Here is a 19,295-nt window from a genome sequence, read left to right on the forward strand (position 1 = left end):
CTTCATGGAGCTTTTTTCCTCTACAAAAGCCCATTTTGGATAAAATGGCTAGAGTATATCTTATTTCATGTGAATGTTTGAAAACATATCTTATTTGGCTTAGGAAATGTTTAACATCTAGATCCTGGAGTTGTTATTCTCCACTTATGAATTTATTAGGGAGTATATGGATTTCCAAACATCATGCATTTCTTTGCCAACTCTAGTATGGCAAAACCAAGAATGATCAAAGTTCTACAAACTTGGGTTCTACAAACTGTATGACATGGGTGTCAAGCTCACTATGTCATGTTGCCATCACGTGATGTTTTGCAATGTTTTTTTCCCTTCGCAGAACTGGGGTGGGTGTGGCCTGCGCATGATGCATCTGGCTTATGGGCCACCAGTTTGACACCCCTGCTATATGAGATAAGCCATATGAGGAATTTCATGTCCCACCCATCCCTCCAAATGAACTAGAAAAAAACAGTGGATATGGATTTGTATTTTTTGATAGAGAAATTTAAAAATACCTAGGAAGGTATGCTTAGAAATAACAATAAGCTGACCACTCCATTAAACACTGGTTGGCTTACACAATTATAAAATGTCCAATGACCTCTGGGGAATATTTCCATTATTAGATATGGCTATATAGATTTCTATAGGTAGTTCCACATGACAAACACCATAAGTTGTCCATGTTCAGATGGTCTCTGTAATGCTCATATCACTACAAGCCTTTCCTGAACAGGTGATTGTGGTGTGGCATAGATCAAATTGCCTGGAACTGATACTGCTGAACATAAACTTTTCTTTTGCTAAGGAAAAGAATGACACATTAAATGAACACATTAAATGCTTCAAACCACCACCAAACCACCAAGATCAGAAAGTAATTTTCATGTGTAATTCATCCCTGTTCCTTACCTCCAATTTTATAATTCTGCTTCCATTTGGCCTGTTTCTTTCAATACACAAGCATAGCTTTATACTTTAGAAAATGTGTGAGAGTGAGGTGAGATAGTATACAATTTAACATATTTACCCACTTTCTCAAGAGATAAATATTTCACTTCATCCGCAATAACAATACAGCTGTTTTCCAACTGCTTTCTTCATGCCATGTAATTCCTTATGGAATCAACCACCCTTTTTTCCCTTAGTTTTTAAGAAAAAATTCTCTTTGGGAACCCATCTACTGATCTAATTGTGTGTGTGGTGGGGGGGAATCCGTTACAGTTTATTTATGTATTGAATTGGTCACTTTTATTCATATATTCTGATTCTTCTAGAAGTTCTCAAGACCATGCATGGGTAAACACACACCCAAGCTATAAAAACACTATTTATAGAAATATAATCTGCACCAAAATAAAAAACAGAATGTAGATTTGGGCCTCCTATGATCTACAAATGACCTGTAGCCCTCAGCTGGCTTCCATATAGCCCTTGTCCCCTCCCTGCTTCTCACCTGATTCCATTGCCTAGCTGATGAAGCTAGAAACAGCCTGGAAATACACCCATATTATCATAATTCTCAGTTCTTCCTAACATTCATTAGCTGGGCAGCTTTGGAGGCACATCGTGGAATCCGGCCAGCACTCCTGATTGTTGAGGTCCAAAAAGCTTCTCCACTTCCAAATTAGATTATTGATATAACTGTGTGATGAAAAATATTACAGGTTAGCAATATTTTTTTAGCAACCAAGGGTATATTTTTCTGCAGAAAATTCTAACCATGGGGCGGGGAGAAGTTTTATGGATGACTTTAACATTTCAACTTTGCTTTATAGTGTAGTAAAAGGCAAGATATATTTATTTGGAGGTTGTTCAAGCCAGAATGCTGAGTATTGCCTTCCAGGAGTCTATGTTTTTGATCTTGGTGAGTAAAACATAAATTTCCCAGGATTTATAGTTCATTTAGTTAATGGCTAGTCAGAAGAATTCTTGCTCATGTTTTGTAAAAAAAACACACAACCATTTCTTATCCTAATACATTATTACATAGGATCAGCAATGACAATTCAACAGGGTGGCTTCTGATGATCCCATCCATTTTATAAAACTAGTATTTGCTACATGTCTATAGCATCCCTATAGGTAATGATTCTTTGTTGAATGGCCTGAACCTTTTAAAATTAAAACAAGTTTTAAACCAAAATCTGATTTTGTATTGAGACCTGTTTCAAAACTTACAGTATCCCTCTTATTCTTTCTATTCATGGGAAATTGGAGCTCATTCTGCACAGATACATTACAGAGTGATTGAGCAAATGAAAGACGAATGCCCTTTGATTAGATCTATGACACAAAGCTTTGGAGCTTACTTTCTCATGGCACCTAGAGAGCTGAAAGGAATGTATCTCATTTAAAAACAACTCTCTTTTAGATATATCTTTGCTCACTGAAGGTGATTTGACTCCAAGTTTAGATTCCCTGCTGAGAACTTTTCAAATAAAAGGTTCACTCAGTTCTAAATGTAAGTTCATAATCCACTGTACCTTAGATCCAACTTTAGCCTGATTTGTTCCAGAAAAGTAAATGCTTTAATCTTCTATGGGCCTCATGCAGGTCCTAATTTTGGCAATAGTTGTCAGACTTTGCAATGCAAATAAACACCTTTTGTGCCAAAAGCTACCTTTTGAGAAGCAAATATAGATTCTCTCAGAGCTCTTATACAACATTATATGTGTGGAGGTTTTGACAGAACTTTTTGAGGACCTTCCACCATCCTAGTGATATTAAGGTATTTTGGAATTCAGCAAATGTAAACATTTCAGCCATAATGGACTATCCCTGATTAACAGCAGTTCTTGATCAGTTAGAAGAAGCAGAACAAACATAACCTGACAATTTGATAAGGGGAGCTTATCAAACTTGCAGATGATACTAAGCTAGTAGGAACACTCTAGATGATAGGCTCAAGATCCAGATGAATTTCAACAGACTTGAACACAGGGCCTTCTCTAATAAAATGAAATTCAATGTAGAGAAAAGTAAAATCTTACACTTAGGAAAGACTGGGTGAAACCTGGATTAATAGCAGTAACTGTGAATGGGATCTTGGAATCCTAGTGGACAATCAATTAAATATGAGTTACCAGTGTGCAACAGCAGCCAAAAAAACTAATGCAATCCTAAATTACATTAACAGAGGGATTGAATCAAGATTACACGAGGTACTAGTACTACTCTATAAAGCCTTAGTAAGGCCACACCTAGAATACTGCATCTAGTTTTGGTCCCCAATCTATAAAAAAGATGTTGAGACTCTAGAAAGAGTACAGAGAAGAGCAACAAAGATGATTAGGGGACTGGAGGCTAAAACATATGAAGAACAGTTGCAAGAACTGAGCATGGCTAGTCCACGAGTGATATAATAGCAGTATAAGGACCATGAATGATATAATAGCAGTGATCCAATATTTGAGAGACTTACAGAGAGGAGGGGGATAATCTAGTTTCCAAAGCACCCAAACGCCAGTCAAGGAACAATGAAACTGATCAAGGAGAGATTCAACCTAGAAGTAAGGAGAAACTTTCTAACAGTGAGAACGATCAACCAATGGAACAGTTTGCCTTCAGAAGTTGTGGGTACTGAAGGCTTTCAAGAAGACACTAGACAACTAGTCATCAAAAATGGTATAAGGTCTCCTGCTTGAGTAAGGGGTTGGACTAGATGACCTACAAGATTCCTTCCTATCCTGTTATTCTGCATTCTGTATCTATATATTTTTATCTGTATTCCCATTCATTTGCAGCCTAGCCCATGAGTACACAGGTTCATGTCAGCTACAATTACAGAGTATTTTTCATTTAAACTGGCAATGACAAGTGGCAGTTAAAAGATGTATACAATCTGTTATTCTTCATCACTCATTATACTAGAAGTGAATCAGATGATCAATAGCAGATGGGAACAAAGTGACATTTGTCCACTCATGCTAATGTGGGTATATCTTCTTCCATCTGTTCTCTGATATCAGGTCCAGCCCAAGAACAACATAGAACAATCCAGCCAAAGTTCCATTCTTTATTTGTTTACATCTAAGACTAAACCCTTATTACTCTCACCCCAACATATATGTTCTGAGAGGTTCTAGGGAGTGACTGTCCTAAATTTCTTCTTCTATTTCCTGTTCAGCTCTGGGTGGGGTTCCTCTTGTCTCAGCCTCCTTTTTGAAATATGTTCTATTCTTCCTGGGAAACTTCACTGGAGTCAATCATACTAGCTCCCCATCCATAGACGCCATTCCTCACATATGACAAGTTTCATTTGCCCTCATTCTGCTAAGGTGCAAGTCCCAGTAATGGAGCTTTAAATATTCTAACATTAAAATTATGTAATGGTGTATTGCATAACAGGCTGAAATAGCATAACACTGAAAAGACAAGGCTAATTCTTCTCCACTGTTTCCTCCCAAATAAAATATGGGAGAATCTGGAAGTCATAATCTGTTGTCTAAATTATAAAAACTAATACTGGTTAGGTAAAGACTAGACAAGACAGAATCACTTGTAAACATAGAATAAATGTATAATACATTACTGAACTTTTGCACAAATGGTACTCTTTTCATATCTATAATAAAAACTACTCAGTGTCCTTGGAATGGCTGCAATTAGCTACTGAATACAGGGCTGGATTTCTGGAGAGCAGAGATTTATTGACATGTCTGATGTAAATATTAATGCATGTAAAGAAAGAAGAGAAATTGTGCTGCTAGTGACTCAACATACTTCAAGATTGTCACTCACACACACACATAACACACACACACCATTGCTTTAGTAATTATGCACTGTGCAAATATAATCACAATAGTATCTTTAAGCAATAAGTCAGAGGCTATAGAGGCAGGATAGGCTTCGACAAGGGATCACAAAATGTCATGCTGGAGTAATTTTCTGTAGACCCAAGGAGGAGTGGATAATACTTTCATTCAACAATGGGGAGAGGCCCTCTAAAGCAAGGGTCTTCAAACTTGACAACTTTAAGACTTGTGGACTTCAACTCCCAGAATTCCTCCTCCAGTCATGTTAGCTCAGGAATTCTGGGAGTTGAAGTTCACAAGTCTTAAAGTTGCCGAATTTGAAGACCCTTGCTCTAAAGGGAACAAGGAGATCAGGGCTTCTACTCTGAGGAGTTGCAGAACAAGATGGTATAATATGTAGAGAGAGGGGGCAGACATGTAGATAATAGTCCCTGCAATGAATATCTGTGAATCATCAGAGAGTAATTATAAAATTTAATGTTGCTGAGTGTAGAACCTCAGAGTTCTTAATTGCTTTGTAATCCTTTTCATATTTTGTCTGGTAGCACTGCTTAACAGTATATCAGATTGCTCCTAATCCATAGTCTACCCATGGGTATCAAACTCAATCATGTCACATAATGTATCATGACATATCATGACATTTTTTGCCTTTGCAGAGCTGGGGTGAATGTGGCCTGTGTGTGACACAGCCGGCCCACAGGCCACCAGTTTGACAGGCCTGGACTTTATACAGGTTTACATTATTGCACAGCAACTGGCATAATCTGGCAAGAAGAATATTCAACCAGTCTTGATGAGGGAGGGAAGGAGGGAGGATGGATGGATGGATGGATGGATGGATAGATGGATGGATGGATGGATGGATGAAAGGAAGGAAGGAAGGAAGGAAGGAAGGAAGGAAGTAAGTTCTTGTAATATAGTGTTGGAAGTTAAAAGGCCTCTGATCTACCCACACACAAACACTCTTTTAGCACCTCACTGGCTCCTTTGGGGGGACAGGGATCCCCTCAGGATAAAGGAAGATGCTCACAATAAATCCACACCTAGGGAGGGATCTATATATCTGAGGGCAATCTTTCATTCCATATTTCATAAACACCTCAGGATCAAAGCCGAAGACAGGAACGCCTCAATCTGCAGAGGAAGGACAATTACCTTTGGACAAAGACTTTAGAACGAGCACATACACAAACTATGCCCTGCACCAAGTCCACACCAAGGACCAGTCCTGCTTATGAAACCAAGTCTCTGGGCTTCATTTTTGTGTAGCCAACCCCCCAAAACCAACCTCTTTTGCTTTTGGGAATAAATGAATCTCCTTCTCTCACAGTATGTCTGGATTTCATTTTTGATTTGTTCTTGAGAGCTGGGATTTGTTCTTGCACAACCCCAGCTCACAGAACACCTCCCCCCCAATTATTCTTCTAACAATAGTATTTACCTTTCTTTAAAATTACACCTTTCTGGTGTATTTGGGCTTCTTTTGTAAGTCCAGTGTTTCTGAATTATGTACTGTGATTAATAAATGATTAACACTGGCTTTCCAACTAAAGAATTCAGTGATCCATTACAAATGCTACACTAAATAATGATTTAGCATTACATCCATAAACGGTGGCTATGCACACTTTCTTTGCCCCTTTCTCTGGCATAGCTTTGAAGAAGAAATTGGAAGTAACGCTTCTGCTTTTAATTAACTGGGAGGTTTTTTTCATCTTGTCCAAACTCATAGGGATTGTTCATTTTAAAGTAAAATTAGAGCAGCCTTCCCTAATCTTGTGGCCTGGCCTATACTACCTTACATTCCAAGTCAGCCTGATCATTATCCAATTTGGCCAACATTCAGAAAAAATAATAAGCTCTTGTTAAAAGGGGAAGACAATGTTTCCAAACTCTTTCCTGCCCAAAATTTATCTACATAACAATAGCATAAAGTTACATATGAAAGAGGCTACTTTTGTATGAGGACAATAACTGAATATAGGGATGAGGGACTCTTTTCTCTATACAGTTAGGATCACATGAGCATGAATATATACTTTTTTTAAAAAAAATTAAAAGCTCATACATAACTTGGGAGATATTATTTTAAAACAGAATAGCAGTATAAGATATGAGATGAAGATGCTTTTATGAAATGATCAGTGATTTCTTCACCTCCAATTTCTATTTCCACTGTGCATGATGATGGATAAATTTAATGTATTGCTTTTATTTAACTTGCATTTCATGTTGCAGATCAAGAAAACTATTTATGCTCACAGCATGTATATATGTTTACATATTTCATTCTAGCATATGAAAGAATATGCTAGAAAAGTCCAGGCTTTAAGTAAAGAAAATGGATATTATCTACAGTCTCAGAAACAGATCCATTGGATGTGATAAACTTAATCTATAACTGGAATTATGGATTGGGAGGGAACTGCTTTTTGTGAAGTTCTACCAAGCAGGAACAATTCAACTCTTCCACTATTGCAGATCACCAGGATTCACCCTCTTATTTTTTAAGAAGCTGCAGGGAAGGTTGGGTTCAAAAAATCCACTTGGCTAAACTGTGGCTTCTTTGCTGTAATCACACAAGACCCTTATCCATGCATAAGATACCCACTGTTTTCTCAATTAACCCAGTTTTCTGAGTTTGGGTGACCCAATGAACCATAAGTTCATTCCAGAGTAAAATGTAGTTGGTGAGATATCCGTTTAGTTTGTGGTGGAATATATTATGCAAATTCAACCAGTATAATTAATCTAAGGTTCACTGGGTCATGCAATCCTAGGCAATTGAATTAATTTAGTAAACTTATGGTTCAATTACTCATGAATCCAGACCCTGTATTTCACAACTAAAATTTCCAGTCAGATTATTTACAAGTAATTCCTGCGCTGTTTATACATTGCAGCTCCAAAACACAAGGTACTTGAAGATAAAAATGAACTTCAATGTATTTTTCCTCTCTGTTAAGTAAATAAATGGCCACTATAGCCCTAGATGCAACATGATAGATAGGTAGATGCTGCTTCTAAGGATGGGCCCTTTATGGTCCACCAACTGCCTGTGTCTTTCAGGTTCTTTTGCAGCTCCAGAGCCATTTTAATGCCAAATTTCCACAGGATGGTTTTCTGTTGATAAGTGGTGGGGAATTAGTATTTAAAATGTAAAAAAAGAAAAGGCTTGTTTAAATATTATTTAATGCTTTTTAAAAATATATAAAACTATTTGTATTGTGGTGGTGGTGGTGGTGGAGGAGGGGGAGGGGGAGGAGGGAGGAGGAGGATAGCTGAATGCAGGGCTCCTCTCCCCCCCAATATTTTTATTCACTAGGCACAGTTTGAGAGCATGTGTATGTTATGAGTTTCATCATGGTACCATGGATGGTAGAGAGCACAAAGTGACCTATGCAGTCATATAACAAAACAGTCTAACTGGGCATAGAATTCCAAAATTTCTCCAAACGAGTCCATCGTCCTATTGATGTCCATGAATATTATTTTAAGGATCCTGCTTTCAGAAATTCCTTCTCCTTCTCCTATTTTCTTCATACTTCCACATTCAGCAGTCCTGCTTTCTGTGGCACTGAAGAAAGAAATAATATATAATATGCCTCTCCAGAACATAGACATTCCCCAGGCCTCCTCATTGACACCCTTCATATAATAAATCAGCCAATCTTAATTTGCCTAGAGATGCAGAGGAAATGCTATCCATTCTTGTCATTGACCCTTTGATACCTTCAAAATCTCAAAGGACTTCAGCGGGGGCATTTACAAGAGGGGAGGGGTGGATAAACACATTCTTTTACAAAGCTTCAAAGGGGTAGTTCAGTCAAAGCATGGTTGAAGTGAAGCAGCCTTTCACTGATGCCTTAATTGAGAGTGCTGAATTAAAGAGCAGCTGTTTACCTAAAAAAATACATTGTCAGTGAAAGGATCCAGCTTTTAAAACAGTAATTTTCAGAAGACGTATGGGGAGGTAAAGAACAGTCTGCTCTGTAGCATTTCTTCCAGTGGTTGTATTCTGCGGAAAAAAGCAGAACAAGAAAGTGACTTTGCCCAAGCCAACTTCAAAATAAGAGAGTAATTTCTTTTTTTATTTCCTTTACCTTAAGATTCTCTAAGCTGGCAGAAAATCACAACCAGTGGTCTTGCTCCTCAAACTCTTGAACACAGTTCAGCTGTAGTAGGCGAAAACATCTTTGTGTATGGTGGCATGGAAAATGGTAAAGCAGTGGATGATCTCTATACATTCAATACAGGTAGGTGCAACTAAATCCTCACAGGACAAAGTAGTTTGCTCTATGTCAGTTACTCCAGCATGCAGCATATGTTCATAAAACAAGTGCAGATAGAAATGCCAGTTTGGCCTAGTGGTTAAGGCACCAGGCTAGCAAGCAGGAGACCATGAGTTCAAGTCTCATCATGGCCATGAAAGTCAGATGGGTGATCTTGGGCCAGTCACTCTGTCTCTCAGCCCAACTCACATTACTAGGGTGCTGTTGTGGGAAAATAGGGGGAGGAAGGGTTTGGATATGTTTGCCGTATTTGTAAAATTAATAAAAACAGATATAAATAATGTAAAAATACAAATAAATAAATAAAATTAATATATAACCACTTGATTTCTTATTTCTGTCAACCTGTAGTACAGTTTAGTGTAGATCCCATTATTACTTGCTACTGTTTATAACTTGGCCCAAGAGTTTATCCTATAGCAAATGTGTTGCTCCATTTAATTAAATCCTACATTATGCAGCCTAAAAATGAGTCTAGTTATATATTCCTATATATGCTATCAGCCAATCATGTTAAATGTGCTCTACAACTATCAGGGAAATTTCTATGAGAAGTAGCTTTGTATGATTTTTACTCCCTATATCACATTTTCAAACACTTATAAATGTTTTACTATATTCCAGCACCCTTGTTCATTATTGCTCATAGCATCTTAGAACTATTCTTGTCATTCTAATATTTCATGTTGGCATTTAGTGTCTCACTGTTGGACTCCAGTGAAAACCTTTGCTTCAAACCCTGGTGCCAGGTAAGTAACTATTTTATTCTTCTTTCAGCCTTTTTTGTGTTAAACAAGGTAACTTAGTCTAGTGTTCTTTTATTATAGTTGTCAAATAAACTTGTAAATGAAAATTTAAATCTATAAAGCAGAGGTGGACAATATTGTGTGATGTGAATCACACCTACTGTTTGGAGATTGCCTGATTCAAAAAGAGGCAGCAGCACAGGCGTATATCCATGGGCAGCAATGTAATATTTTTCTTCTTTTCCCTAGGTTTTCAGTGTAGAGTTGTGGATTTTACTTGTCCTTAAAATTCTATTAAATCTGTTTATGAAAATTTTAAGCTTTTGTTTACAGTTTTGGCAACCATACAATTTTTTAAAAGGTGTAGAAGCCACAAATTGGCCACATCTGTTTTAAAACCTCAGCCATGAATCAAATCACATACCATGCAACAATATTTATTTATCCACTAAATTAAACAAAAAAAAAAAAGGAATAAATTTTGGGTATCTTAGAGCATATGCACCCTGCACCATTATTCCAGGGCCAGAATGGATCAGCAACAAATTTCTGAAGGGCAAGAACTACTGACCTCACTTGGTAGTCACTCCCTTCATGCTACATTTGCATCCTCCATGTATTATTTCCTGTTGTCCTTTTAAAATACTCTTTTTCCACTTAGGTCATGTTGAACATTAATACCCTTCTGGGCTTTATTCAGGGGTGGGACTCTACCTGGTCAGACAGGTTCTTTAGAACCAGATGTTACGATTCTGAGCAGTTCAGAGAACTGGAAAATTGTGCCCCTGGCTGGCCCCTTCCCTCCCCACGCACTCCTTACCTGGCATGCATGCCATCCAACTTGCCTGCTTTTAGTTGCTATTTTTCAGTGCAGACTCAGGTAGCAGATTGCAGAAAGATAGATCTCTTAGTGAATCAATGATTCTGTGAGCAACTCAATCTGCCTGCCTGCTTTGCCTGGTTTTGGGTAAAAGTTGCTCTTTTTAATTAAAAAAAAATCAATATTTACATACATGGTGTGTTGTGAGTTAATTTTGGGAGTTTGCTTGCAAGCAAATTTTATGTGACAGACTCAGCTAGCTAATGGCAGAAAGACAGATCTCTGAATGAATCAATATTCAATATTTAATTGAATTTAACAAATTCAATATTTATATAAATACTTATTATGTTTTCTTAAGTTTTCGCGGGTACTTACAGGTATGGTATTCATCTTTGTTCGGGTATTTTCCCACGTCATTATAGTTATGCTTTTAAAGTTGTAGCAACATTTCGGCAAAATCTCATCTGCCATCATCAGGCTTCTGTACTGTGTTCGTCTGTGAGTCAGACTTTCACAGCCGTTTCAGTTTTAAATTTGGGGCTAGCCTACTACTGTGCCAGAATGGTTTTTTCTTCATCCTGATTTATATTATAATATAAATATATATTATAATATATATTATAATACTTATAATATTTACATACAAGCCATGCCCAGCCAGTCACATGACCACCAAGCCACTCCCACAAATTAGGCCACACCCACAGAACTAGTTGTTAAGAAATTTGAATCCCACGCCTGGCTTTATTGTATTATAGGTTATCTTCAGCAACTTATTCGTTATTACACAGCAAGAGGAGTATCCCCTCAATTGAATCAATGGTTACCATTGTCTTGAATGAAACCTTCTAGTCATGTGTTTTCCAATAATATTACAGCAGCACAACTGTTATAACACTCTTCTTGTAAATAGAAGATTGCTGGCTTAAAACCTAGCAGAAACATGTTTGTTTTTTTAACTTAAGTTTCCTTAAGCTATCAAGTTTCCTCCAGTCTTTAAAAAGACAAAAAGTCCAGTGGTGCACCATTTCATTATTTCTCAGGTCACTTGAATCTCAAGTCACTTGAAATATAAAGATTTTATCTCCTACATGCTTTACCCCTCTGTAAACTAGTAATTTAATCCTCTTTCATTCCAGCCCACATCTGAATCTAACAGCCAAAACTCAGCAGGATTTCCCCCCATAAAAGCTTATCTTGTTAGAGGTGACAAATTTCACAGTTGGCAATCAGTTGCTTGATTGAATCCTTGAAGTTAGTTCTCAGATGTGTCACTTAGCGTATATAGCTCTCCAAGTCTGAGAGCTAATTTAAACAAAAAGGGAAGTGCCCATTTTCTAGCTCCCTATATCATTAGGTTAATTAATAATAGTTTGCATGTTGTGTTGGTGAGGATGTTGTTTGGTTTCAACAAAATTAAACTGAGCAAGAAAGTAGTTTGATCATTTGGGGGATTCCATTGTATTTGTCAAGCAAAGAGGATTCAGTAACAGTAACCAATTTGACAAATATGATGAATTAAAGTTATTAAAGTAAATTAAAATGATTGTATTGCCTCCTGTCATATTTATTTGCAGTTCTTTAGTCAAAACTAGTAGAGGAGCCATTGGAGATATATTCTGTCCTACCTGCTAATCCATGGTTTGGACAATTGGTCCATTTGGGTCACAGTTTGGTTCTGATTCTGGAGCAAGTCACTCACAACTTTGTGGTTGATTAGCAGAGTTGGAAAAGTTTTTTTTTAATAAAATTTTATTTGGGTTTTCACAAAACATAATGCAAGTAAAAAAATTTTTTTGAGAATAGCATGGTCCCAGGTTATCACTTCTCCATACAGACACAAATTCAATTTCGTATTTAACTCTGTGTTCTATTCCATATCTTATTACTATTTTAACATTTTCTCAAATAATTTTCCCTTCCCTTAATTTTCTCAATCTTGCTTTTAATTATCTTATTACTTTCTAAATTCATATATATATATATATATATATATATATATATATATATATATATATATATATATCGTCTTTTTCTAGGTTTCAATATCTTTCTAATCATTATATTTATACTTTTGTCTGTCCTGTTTCAATTTCATATTTTCTTTTCTCATAAAACAAAATTTTCTCCCGTAGTTACTTATTGGAGTATGACACCTTTGCATCTTTTAATTTTTATCCATTCAACTCTTATTTAAACTTTAATTTATGCCTTTACAATTATAACATTCAATATAACACATAACTTCCAGTCAAATTCTGCTTGGTACATTCTTAAAATATGCACTAAGTTCTTAAAGAGAAAGTATATATACATATATATATATATATACATACATATATACATACATATATATATATATACACATACACATACATACATACACACATATAACAATAATAAATAAAATACTTATTCTATTCCAATTCTGCTCTATCATTAATGTTATTTATAATCTTTAACATCTTTAACATTTCTTTTCAATAGGATATCATACTTCTAGGAACACTTATAATATTTCCATATTTTTTTCATATTTCTTTCATATTCCTCTTCACTTAAATTTTTATAACACATTAACAATAATTAAAATGTTCCCCTCCTTTCCTAATTTCATTCTCTCATTCTCTTTATTTCATTTATTTATTAAACATTCCATTCCATTACAATGAGTATTTTATCTATCATTTTAATCACACTTGTTTCATATTTTCAAAGTTCATTTCTATTTCTAATATAACAATACTATCTTATGTACCCTTGCAGAATCCCCCTTTCAATTAAATTTTCACCCATTATCTCTGTGTCTTCTAAATAGGCTTATACCCTTAATCCTTGTACGTTTTCCCTGTTTCTCTATATCCTGTTTCTGTCCTTTATAATTTCTTTTCCTTTCCCTCTTCCCCTTCTTCTTCTCCCTTCCCTTTTTGACCCCTTCTCTCTCTAATTCTGATTCTCTTTTCTGTAGTCCTCTCTTCTGTTCCTTCCTAATATTGTAATTACTTTTCAAACTATTCTTTTTGGGGTTGTTTTTTTCAAATCTTGAATTTTCCACTCTCTTCCCCCCTTCCTTTCTTTTCTCCGCATAGAAATACTTGGTCATTGAAGATGGCTTCTTCTTTGTCCCGCCCTTCTTATTCAACAGGCATTTCTTGTTGTTTCTCATAGTTCAGGATCTCCATTTCTAAAAATTGAAATACAAAGCCAAAAGAACCTCTTCCTTCTTGTGCATCTTCTTTCTGTTCTTTTAAGTTCCATTCTCAATTCTTCCAAGAGTGATACCATTTTTAAAAAATTTAAACAACCACCCGATTAAGTTTAATCCTTTAGATCCAATAGCCAAAAATCAAAAAATCACCAAGTAATCCAAGTAATCCAAAGCTGTTCCTTCTTGCTTCTTTTTTCCACTTTCTCTTCCTGGGGTTCTATTATCTTGTTACAAAGTTTCAGTTAAAATGTATCTTTTAGGAATCTTGTTAAAGTTTCACTGTTAATTCCTTTCACTTTCAGGTGGTCTCCTCCATTTTTCCAGATCCCACTCTTTTGTATTTTTTCCTTCTTTTTAAAAGTTTTTGAGAATCCAGAAATCTTTATTAACCCTTTGATATTTTATTTTTAGCTTAAATACCTATTAATGTCAAAGTGGATTTTTGCTGGTTTCTTGCTTAACTCTCTTAGTTGTCAATATAGGGAAGAAAAGAAAAAAAAACAAATCCTTTCCCTTCCCTCTCTCATTCGCCGCTTCAAAGTCTTCTTTGGGAACAACGTTGTTCTTTATAATTCAAATTCCAGGGTACCTTATATTGTTGCTTTTTCAGTTCGACTCGATCAGCCAAAACTTTCTTTTCTTATCTTCCTCCTGCACATTCTTTTCCAGTCGAGTTCTTCTTTGAGGTGGCCAATTCTAACCACCTCTGCAACTGCCTTCGGGAAAGGGTGTAATGGCCAGCTGAGGAGGAGAGATGCGACTCTCCTCGACCCTATTGGCAGTCTCCCCACTCTTCAACACCTCTACGGGGTGGCTTAGCCCCAAAACCAGCCGGCTCGGGGCGCTCCAGCAGCTAGCACAGATCGAAACTGCGGATGTTCGCAGATTTCGGTCTATCACTGAAGAAGCTCAAACCGGAAGCCCAGACTTGGAAAAGTTTTATAGCTGCTGTTTAATCCTTAGTCTGTCAGCACTATTTTCTCCAACAGTGATGGTTGCAAGCAAAACTATCTATTAGTCTTCACACCAGCATGGCATAAACTTATATTTTAGCTCTCCAGACACTTAACCACTTATTTTGGGTGTGGCTTATTCATCAAAAACTCACAGGCATGATTCAGCAAGCTTTGTCCCTTTACCACAGATAACAGTTAAGATACACACACACACACACACACACACACCAAAGATTTTTTTAAAATTGTAGTTCACAGAAATCAAGGCCTACATATAAATCTGGGCTCCAGGATTCAAATTTTAGGCTATTTTTTCATCTTTTTAAGAAAATAAATACCTGACGCTTCTCTTGATGATCTTGCAAAACAGCTGGTCTATGTTATCTGTGTTAACAGTTCACTCAAGTTCAGGAAAAACTAGTTTATGTCTCACCTTCTTCAGTCCTTATGAAAGGGGAAAAATAGGATATTTGGCTCCCTGAAGTATTCAATTATTTCTTTTTTGCCATTTTTATTATGGACAGCTAAAATCATTTAAAAATTATCAACTGCAGTCTCATAGGACATTGTTACAATGTTACCCTTTTTTAAAAAATGCAATATTTATTTCATTTACACTTGCCCCTTCCTCCAGCAGATCAATATAACACTCCTCCAATTATATCCTCAAAATATTTTGTGGCTTAAGATAAGCTGAGACATAATGATCAACAAAAACTTACTTAATCAAATAGCTATCAGTATGAGGATTTGAATCTGAGTCTCCACAATCCTAGTTTGACATTCTAATTATTAGGCAAATAATCATGACCAAGAAGATAGGGATAATAGTCATCCCTAATGTGTCAAGCAGAAAGCTGATTAGTGATACAACTAAACATATATTGCCAAGCAAGTGAATAGAAAGTAAGGAAGGTGATTTTAGTGGATTTATGAAGGTTTTGTTGCCTATGCAATGGGGCTAAAGTATTTTTTAAGTCCAGATCAAGATAAAATTCAGAAGTAGTTTTGGCAGACGCCTCCCAAATTCACCAAAGAGTGAGGAGATGCAGCACAACAAAACTAGCAAGATTTCAATAAAAATGCTATAGCCTTCCTGTGGAATTAATTTCATGGTCTGGTCTACATGATGGGTTTGACAGGTAGCAGCATCTAATCAGACTAAGCGTGATCTCAATGTTCTGATACATAAAAGATAGCGATAGTCAGGAACTATTTTCTACTGTCCATAGAAGATAAGAAATAACAGGTGTAAGTGGCAGTAATCTAGATTTTGTTTCGATATGAAGAAAAAACCTCCAGACAGTAAGACCTGTAAAACAGTGGAACAATCTACGTATGAAAGTTTTCTGAGAAGAGGTTGCACAGCCATTTCTCTCAGATAATTTAACTGGTTTTCTTTAGGGTTGGATTCCTGTGGTCCCTTCGAGCTCCATAATTCTGTGATTCTATCAATTTGTTCAAGTAGCTAAGGAGGTTAGATAAGCAGCAAGCAAATTAAACAAAGAAATAAGAAGGGTCAGGTTTGAGTAGTACTTGGATGGAAGACTACCAGACAATGCCCAGTTTGCTGATTTAACTGGGAAACTGACCAAATATTCCAGAAGAATGCAATGGTAAACAAATTCCTACATGGTAGTATCCAAGAAGTTACAAGAATCAACCTAGACATTTCTAACAGTATTTAGCATGGGGGGGGCAACTATGGCCCTCTTATGACCTGTGGAATTATGACCATGATAGCTCAGGAATTCTGGGAGTTGAAGTACACTTACAGCGGCCATGGTTGCCCACCCCTGATCTAGCAGATATGCCTGTACTAAGGCAGATTTCTGTTAAGAATATAAGCAGCACTTTTAAAATTCAACTTTATTTATAGAAAGTTTATCTGCTATTTTGCAAGCCAGAAATGTTATCCATGTTCCACAATTTGGATGTTATTAGCTGGTCCCCTGAAATTTTATTTCATTAGGTACTATCCATAAATCAAGATATTATCCAAGAAACATAAATAAATTTAATTTTTATTATTTAGCTCTATGTCCTGCTGCCATAGTCTTACCCAGTTCAGTGCTTAAGTGTTCATTCAGAAACAATTATCATGCACCTCAGGTTAGATGAAATAGCATCATGTAAAAAGGTTCCCATATGTAATTTAAATAATTTTTCATCTAATTCATAGCTTTCAACAACAGAGCCAAGGTTAGCATATAACCATATTCAGAAATGTTCTAGGTACATTCCAAGTATGAAGAAGAGCACTTAGATTATTAATATTTTGGTTTATGCACAAAAGCAACAACACAAGTTGCAGCAAATCTAAAATCATTAGAGGGTGCAATGCACCAGCACAACACTGCAAGGATGACAAATTCAGAGCAATTTATCTTCATGTTCAAAGAAAATGGAACCAGAAGCCAGGCAAGTAAAGGACACTTTTACCAGAGCAACATATCCAGGACATGTCATCCCTTGTAACTCCTAGAAAGGTGAGAATAGGCATTTGATCAATGACTTCTGTGTATGTAGCTTGGAGAACAAATATTTTAAAATAATGCATCTGAAATCCATGAGGTACAGTAAAAGGCATCTTTTGATTTACTTTTCGTCACACAAAATATGTGTCTGGAGCATATTATAATCCTTGTTTGAAGGTCATAGCATGAAGCTGACAAGATGCTTCTTGTTATGTCTGATATTTCTCTTAGCTGGACCAAATGCAATTCCACTTAAATTTAGGGCTACAAATAAAGATATGAACAATGCTAGATTTCAACCGCTTCATAAATCTGGAGCAAGATCTGAGCCACAAACTTGCAATTACAAAATTAGTGTATCAAACAGCCGAAAGGAAATGTGGGTTATATGAATCATTCTAGCGTTGATATGTTTGTTACTGGAATGCTTCACAGCAGAAATCTTTGGGCTATGTTTATAAATTGCAGTTAAGCAGCTTGGAATGAATTTTTGCATTGGCATAAGTACGCATATAAAATCATTATTATGCCTTGCATTTGCCAAGATTGATATTGAACTTTTTAGGATTATAAAGTAGTGCAATAAAAATAGCAAATTTTAAGAACTGAAAAATATCATTCTCAAGGGCTTTTTAAGCTGTATATTTGAATGTATTACAATGAAGATAATAAAATAATATAATCATTTAAAAATTACTTGCATTCTAATGTATCTTTTATTCATACAAAATATCCTATTCGGTTTTATGTTATTTCAAAAAGATCTCCTAATTTCCGAAAAGGAGCTTTTGGCATACAGTGGATCATGTTATGGAAGAAAAATATACCAAATAATCCTGTTTTTCTCATTTGTATTTTGATTCAAGCCACTATCATTCATCCTTTAATCTCTCTTCATTTTACTGCAAGAAGAAAGGAATGAGTAAATATGTATTTTGTTATTATTTAAAAGGACAAACAGGAACACTTAAAATAAAATTTCTGCAAAAATAAACTATCCTGGGAAAATGTGTGGCAATGGAAGCATGATACCAGAGCCTCAAGCAGTTGTTTAATTGGTGAATCCATAATGAGTTTCCTGTATTTAATATAGTTAGATAATTTAATGTCATATAATGAGCTGTTTCATTTGTTCTATGGAGTACTCTCACGGGATAAGGATTCAGATAACTAGATGTAGCCATCCCATAGCAGATAATTTTCTTCTATCAAAAAGCCCGTTGAAAAATCCTCCTGAATTTTTTTACCATTCATGTTCATACAGAAAGATGAAAGACAATTTTTGCATTAAGGTGCAAGGCATGTGTGCATGTACATATATGAATCCCTGTTCTTCATTATACACTAATATTTCTCGTAACCTGCCATGCCATTGGCATACCACTCTCCAATTAAACCTCAAAGGAAAACCTTACAAGGGGGCTTTTCAGTAGCTATGCTACTGTCATACTGGAAAACCAATTAAACATTGCAATGCAGAAAGTACAGTTAATAGACTGAGAATAAGTGCTCTGATTCAAGGTTACTGGCAAGCACATGCAGCCAAGCAGTAGACACTGCAGATAAGCTGATACCAGCAGACAGGAATGTAGTTCAAATGCTTAGCAGAGAGTGCTTTCCTGAAAAGCATTGCTTACAGTCCAAGAAGCAGTAGCATAGTGCAAATATGATCCAAAAGTTACAGAGAATCAGGTGGTCAGATGGTCAAAGGGTCACAAGACAGAAAACTAAATGATTGCCTCCAGCAAAGATTGCAAGCAAAGCAGCTATCTAAATCTGTCTCCAAACAGCTGGCTGCAATTATTCATGCCTCACTCTTTGCCTAACAAGGAGTCTCACTGAGGAGCATTGCTCTGCTCACCTCTGTGGAGATCTAGACTTAAACCTTGTGCCTTGTCATCTGATTGCTCCAGCTGAAAAATCGATGCTGTGGCTCACCAGCCTCAATTGAATCCTGCCTTACTAGGTCTTGAAACTGAGAATGCTGAAGTACAGGCTCAATAGGATCACACATGGCCACCGGCCCACTTCTT

The 19,295-nt window shown here is 36.2% G+C and overlaps 2 protein-coding genes across 4 annotated transcripts in view; one reads left to right on the plus strand and one right to left on the minus strand.

The window, feature by feature from the left end:
- The window catches only part of LOC113438506 (solute carrier family 71 member 2-like), a 127,359-nt gene that overhangs the window by 64,534 nt on the left and 43,530 nt on the right, over positions 1-19,295 (minus strand). The window lies entirely within an intron of this gene.
- LOC113438507 (kelch domain-containing protein 3-like) overlaps positions 1-19,295 on the plus strand; it is a 68,517-nt gene that overhangs the window by 12,666 nt on the left and 36,556 nt on the right. For all 3 annotated transcript variants that reach the window (XM_026703921.2, XM_087926844.1, XM_087926845.1), the window contains 3 exons: positions 1,776-1,864; positions 8,870-9,016; positions 9,750-9,801. In XM_026703921.2, the coding sequence (XP_026559706.2) occupies positions 1,776-1,864; positions 8,870-9,016; positions 9,750-9,801 (288 nt within the window). The remainder of the gene's footprint in view (positions 1-1,775; positions 1,865-8,869; positions 9,017-9,749; positions 9,802-19,295) is intronic.

The sequence above is a fragment of the Pseudonaja textilis genome, chromosome 2, assembly GCF_049901715.1.
Source record: "Pseudonaja textilis isolate UNSWEBS1 chromosome 2, rPseTex1.2, whole genome shotgun sequence".
In the NCBI taxonomy this organism is placed as follows: domain Eukaryota; kingdom Metazoa; phylum Chordata; class Lepidosauria; order Squamata; family Elapidae; genus Pseudonaja; species Pseudonaja textilis.